The sequence below is a fragment of the Macaca thibetana genome, chromosome 16 (assembly GCF_024542745.1).
Source record: "Macaca thibetana thibetana isolate TM-01 chromosome 16, ASM2454274v1, whole genome shotgun sequence".
NCBI classification, from domain to species: Eukaryota; Metazoa; Chordata; class Mammalia; order Primates; family Cercopithecidae; genus Macaca; species Macaca thibetana.
The window spans coordinates 49,828,218-49,834,301 of NC_065593.1; the positions used below are offsets into that span (position 1 = coordinate 49,828,218).

Genomic DNA, 6,084 nt, shown 5'->3' on the forward strand with positions numbered 1-6,084 from the left:
GATATCTTGACGTCCATAGCCCTTGCCTACTAAATGCCAATGGGGTCCCCCATCATTGTCAAAACAAAGCAGTGGCCCCCACATTTACAAAGTGCCCGTTGGGGTAGCGCCTTTGCTGTTGGGAACCCCTCTTGGGGTTGTTCTCAGTGCTCAACAGTTCACTGTTGTCGAGCAGAGCTGCTCAGCGTCAGCACCAATGTGAAGATCTGAGCCAGGGTGTGGGGGCTGTCCTGTGCATTGCAGGATGCTAAGCAACATCTCCAACCTTCCGCCCGTGAAACCCTACTGGTGCTTCTCCCCCACCCCAGCTGTAACAACCAAATATGTCTCCAGACATTGCTAAATGTCCCCTTAGGGGACAAAATCACCCCCAGTTGAGATCCACTGCTGTGGAGTATGGTCCTCCAGGGCTGATGCGCTTTGCACTGAGCCAGGGCCCATCCTCCGCAGGGAGACTGAGCCAGAGGAAGGTGACCGGATGTCCCCTGGGCAGGGCTGCAACAGGCTTGACAGGCCTATGGGAGTGCAGGGCAGAGGCCCTGAACCAGGCCTGGGGCAGGGCTCAGACGCCTTCCAGGAAGAAGTGGCCCCTCTCAGCTAAGTCTCTTTTTAATTTAATTTAATTTATTTTGAGACGGAGTCTCCCGCTGTAGCCCAGGCTGGAGTGCAGGGGCACTATCTCGGCTCATTGCTAAATCTCTAGAGGAAAGAATTGGCTAGGTGGGTGCAGATTTGGAAGAATGAAAAAAAGAATGTAAACTATCTCCTTAATACTTTTTAATATCGATGAGGCATTAAGATGAAAATGTTTTGGATATACTAGGTTAAAGAAAATACATGACTCGCCGGGCGCGGTGGCTCAAGCCTGTAATCCCAGCACTTTGGGAGGCCGAGGCGGGCGGATCACAAGGTCAGGAGATCGAGACCACAGTGAAACCCCGTCTCTACTAAAAATACAAAAAATTAGCCGGGCGCGGTGGCGGGCGCCTGTAGTCCCAGCTACTCAGGAGGCTGAGGCAGGAGAATGGCGGGAACCCGGGAGGCGGAGCTTGCAGTGAGCCGAGATCGCGCCACTGCACTCCAGCCTGGGCAACAGCGTGAGACTCCGTCACAAAAAAAAAAAAAAAAAAAAAATAGAAAATACATGACTCAAATTAATTTCACTTGTTTCCTTTTACATTTTTAATGTGGCTAATGAAAAAGTTGAAACTACATACATGGCTCACACGCTATTTCCATTGGATGATGCTGATCTTGAACATCACTTGACACATAGTAGGTACTCTACAAATATTTGTTGAATGAATACATCTGGAAAACAGCTGCACAGCCCCATCTGAGTTTGTGTGGAGGGGTCTGGGCTGTGGACACAGAACTGTCATCAGAGAGATGGTGCTCACCATAGCATGGATAGTGTTCGGGCATGGCAATGGTGTAGGCCTGGGGACACCTTCAGTTTCTCATCCAACACATATTTAGTGAGCACATACTACGTGCCATGGAAGGGGAGAGAGCAATGCCATCCTGCAGGAGAAGTGCTCTCCCTAGGGAAGCAACAGGCATCCAGCTCTGTCTTAGGTTGGGGGCTACCAGGGAAGCCCTTTCCTTGAAGGTGTCTGTTTTCTTCCCAAGTGACAACAAAAGGTGGAGGGGCATTACCTAGGGGAGGAGAAGGCTGCAGGAAGCAGCGGCTGCTCTGGGCAAAGGAACAGCACGTTCAAACGCTTGGCAGCAAGCAGGCCTGGTGCTTGTTAGAACAGAAAATTCCCTATGGTTCTGAGCACACCTGGAAGCCGGTGCTGTGGGGTCGGAGGCCTGACGGGGGCAGGGCTTCAGAAGGAAGCCTTGTGAGGCGCTGGACTCACCTGAGGGCAGGGGTGCTGCCCCCAGCCCCGGGTTTAAGTAGCGGGGGAGCTATTCAGAAAGACCTCCCACTGCTGTGCGGGCACAGGAGGAGAGCTGAGAATGATGCCAGGAACTCAGAAGGACAGGGTGGGGTGATGGCGGGGAACGCACAGCCTGGTCGGCAGGATGCGGTGAGGCCCTCAAGGTGCAGTCCGATGATGGCCCCTGGATTTATCAGTTAGGTCCTGGGTGATCTCATGGAGAGCAGCCCACTGGCTGGTGAAGGTGGAGGGCAGACGGGAGGGGAGACACAGGAGGGGGATGCGCTGCATAGGCAGCGGTCCTTCCAATGCCCGCAAGGAAGAAGAAGGGGGTGGTCCGAAGGGAAGGCTGGGCCCGGAGCGCGTGTTTTGGGAGCTTTCTCCTGCGGACAGAAGAGACTTTCCCGTTTATAGCCTGGGGGAGAAGTAGCGGCGGGGAGGATGCAGATGGAGGAGGGAGGCATAACACATGTCTGGGTTGCCCTCTGGCCCGCCGCCCACCCCCACCCCACCTCCATGAAAGGGCCCAGCCCCCGCCTCGCTACAAGGCGGACAGTGAGGATGTGCTCATAGGCTCCCGAGGATCGAGGCCTGCCCTGGGAAGGCCTCCTCCTCTTCCCTCGCTGGGCGGGGTCTCTTGGGAGGAGGACAGACCTTCTGTGATGCCCTGCCAGGTGGGCTCGGTTAGGGTGGTACGGAGGGAGCCATTGTGTCTGCTGCTGACATCGGACCCTGGCCACCCCCGCAGTGCATATCAGAGATCACACACACACGCGTGCACACACGGAGGTCACGCAGGATGTACACATGCACACATAGTGCACAAGGATGTTTCTGTGTACAGGTGTGCACACGCAGCCCAAGCAGGCTGCACATGTGCGTGTGTGCACAACGCACTCAGACAAAGCTCACAAGGATGTGAGCACACAGCTCTCACGGGGCATACATGTGTCTATGTGCATGTGCACACAGCTCACCCGGAAGGGTTTCGTGTGTGTGCACAAGTGGGCCTCACGCAGGGTGTACGCATGCGCGCACATGCACAGTGTTCACACAGGGTGTACAGGTGCGCGTGCACACAGCTCGCAGTGCTTATGTGTCCGTGTGTGCACATTCACAGAGAGCCCACACGGGGACCACTCTCTGAACACAGAGAGTGCCTGAGAATGCTGGCATCACAGTTGTTTTTGTCCCCAGTAAAACAACCACCCTCCACCTTCCGCTCTGCTCTCCCCCTCCGGTCCACTCTCTCTCAGGGCCCTGGTCTCCTTCCTTTCCACCTGGGTGGTGGCATCCAGGACCCGCCTGAGTTCATTCTCCGCCTCCAGCTCGGCCTGCCCCAGGTGCTGCCGGCATCCACTGGGAGGCAGTACGAGGCAAGTGCGATGCCGCCCGCGGGCCGTCCCCACAGCGCGTCTCCTGCCAGGGCAAGTGCCACCACAGCTCTGGTGAAAGCAGCTTCCGGTTTCTGCGGTGCGGGCGGCGGAGGTGGCGGGGTCCGGCCCTCGCCGTCCAGCCCGCGCGAGGCGGGGCCCGCCCCTAGATGGCCAGGTCTCGGCGGCCGGTGGCCGGTGACGCCTTGCCGCGGCCGCTGCCGCCCTCGCGGTGGCTGGCTGGCGCCCGGTGCGCATAGGCGGGCGGGGCGCAGGACTCGGGGCCGGGGTGCCGGGAGGGCAGGGTCGGCAGCGGAGGTGGCGGCGGCGGCGGGAGCAGCTTCTGCGCCTCTTCGTGTGCACGGTTGCAGCGGTTGTCACGCTCCCCGGCGCGCGGGCGGCCCTTCCAGAGCAGGTGGCCCAGCTCAGCTACGCTGAGCAGCGCCGACAGCAGCCCCACCGCGAAGTAGAAGAGCACGAAGACGGTCTTCTCGGTGGGCCGGCTCACGAAGCAGTCGACCGTGTGCGGGCAGGGCGGGCCGGCGCACGCGAAGTGCGGGACCACGCGGAAGCCGTAGAGCAGCGCCTGGCCGCCCAAGAAGGTCAGCTCGGCCAGCAGGCGCAGCGCCACGCTCAGCAGGTAGCAGCGGCGCGCGCGGCGGGCGCGCAGAGCGCATGGCGCGCACTGGGCCTCGGGCAGTCCAGGGGCGCACTGCGCCGCCGCCTGAGCGCCGCCAGCCTCCTTGCCGGCCCGGTGCATGGAGTAGACGACGAACAGCACCGGGGGCGCCGAGAGCAGCAGGATGTGGAAGAGCCAGAAGCGGTAGTGGGAGACCGGGAAGGCGCGATCGTAGCAGGTCTGGCGACAGCCCGGCTGCAGCGTGTTGCATACGAACTCCTCTTGCTCGTCCTCGAACACTGCGCCGCCCACCGTGGCCAGCACCAGGATGCGGAAGATCAGCATGACCACCAGCCAGAGGCGGCCCACGAGCGGCGACTGCAGCTGCACGGCGTCCAGCAGCGAGCCCAGGAACGCCCACTCCCCCATGGCGCTGGGGACGCGGGGCGGGGAGTCAGGGGATGGGGCAGGTCAGAGACCCCCGCCCCTTCCGCGCCCATCGGGGTGGGGTCCGTTGGGCCTTCTCTGACTTCAGGGTGAGTAGTGGGGTGGGAGAGGCCCGGGTTTAACGATGAGACCAGTGTGAAAGGGAGGGCCACGGGAGGGCCCGAGGGGAGCAGGCGACGCTCAGCTATAGGTTCCCTTCTCTTTGGGGCCGATGGGTGCTGGGGAGGAGCCCCCATTTGCATTTTAGCCGCACCCCCTGTGCCGTCTCCGTTCGACCCTGGGATCCTCCAGATCCCAGATTCTTAGGAAGGACCTTGGAGATCAGCTGGGCCAGCCCCTGACTTGCCTTGTGGAAGCGGAAATCCAGCGGTGCCCTTAGCTGTCAAGGATGCTGTGGGAAGAGTGGAGCCTCGAACCCCGAGCCTCCAGACCCAATTTGGTGCCCCTGGGAGGAGTGGGAGTGGCGGAGGCAGTGAGACCACTCCTTTCTCGGCCCACCATTTCTCTCGCCATTTTCACTGCAGTGAACTCCTCTCAGTGTGGGGGGCTGGTACAGAGGCAACCCCACTTTCGTAACTGTCACAGGGTCCCTTGTCAGAGGTGTCCCTGCTCTCCTACCCCAGCGTGGTGGGAATGCGGAGCCAGGCCTCTCCCTCCTCCCCAGCCTCCTGTGCCTCCAGCCTCCACATCTCCTGAGACCCTCTCCACCCCACACTCACACAGGTCCCCACACACCGCTGGTGCCCCTAAACCATCACCCAACCCCACTCACCCTGGGGCCGGGACTGGGGTGTCAGAGCTGAGCCAGGGACCTTGGGAGGTGGCTGGGACCGGCGCCTCCTTCTCCCTCTTTCATTTTCCCTTTCGGATTTGGCCAGGATGGAGGACAGGACAGGATGGCTGAGAGGGGTTAGCGCTCCCCCTTCTCTTAAAGGAACAGGGTGACCCTGCTGACTGGCTCCGCCCTTGGGAACAGGCACGGGCCACGCCCCTTGCTGGGCTCTGTGGCCCTCACTTTTTGGCCCCCCCACCCCATAGCTAAATTTCCATCTGGAAATGGGGGAGGGGGTTAACCAGAGCCACATCCTTTACCGAGGAAGCTGGGGGGTTCCTAGAAGCCCTTCCCAGAGAGACCCTCAGCCTGGAGCCTCGATCCACTATGCACTAACCATGCCCTGTGAAGATGGTCTTCGGGGACAGAGGGAGGTTTGCTGCTGGAGTTTAAGGGGCAGCAAACATCTAACAGCTTCTGGTTCCAGCTCTGCCACTGCTCACCTTGGACAAGTCATTCGGTGGTACTGAGCCAGGCTTTCCTGCCTTGTCAACCAAGGTGGCCAGACCAGCTGACCCCCAAGTTTCCTTCCAGCTCTACATCTTTTTTGGAACGGGGTCTCTCTAAGTAGCCCATGTTGATCTTAAACTCCTGGCTTCAAGTGATCCTCACACCTCAGACTCCTGAGTAACTGGGATTCTCTACTTCTGAATATTGAGTTCCCAACCATATGACAGAGAACCAAAAAAACCCTCGTGCCTGAAAAAAAAAAAAAAAAAAAAAAAAAAAAAAAATCCCATATGGAAAACCATTAAAATATCCCAAGTGCCTGGCTTTGGCAGTTAAATAAAATCTTTGGGTTCCTTCCCACTTTTCTGTAATTTCCAACTTTACTATAATGAACATGTTGTTTATTTATTTATTTATTTTATTTGTTTTTTTGAGACAGCGTCTTGCTCTGTCGCCCAGGCTGGAGTGCAGTGGCAC

At 58.8% G+C, this 6,084-nt stretch overlaps 1 protein-coding gene across 1 annotated transcript; it reads right to left on the minus strand.

Moving 5' to 3' along the window:
- Positions 1-1,158: 1,158 nt before the first annotated feature.
- GJD3 (gap junction protein delta 3) lies at positions 1,159-5,857 on the minus strand. The gene has a single exon (XM_050762850.1). The coding sequence runs from the start codon at positions 4,305-4,307 to the stop codon at positions 3,426-3,428; it is 882 nt and encodes a 293-aa protein (XP_050618807.1). The 5' UTR covers positions 4,308-5,857; the 3' UTR covers positions 1,159-3,425.
- Positions 5,858-6,084: the final 227 nt, after the last annotated feature.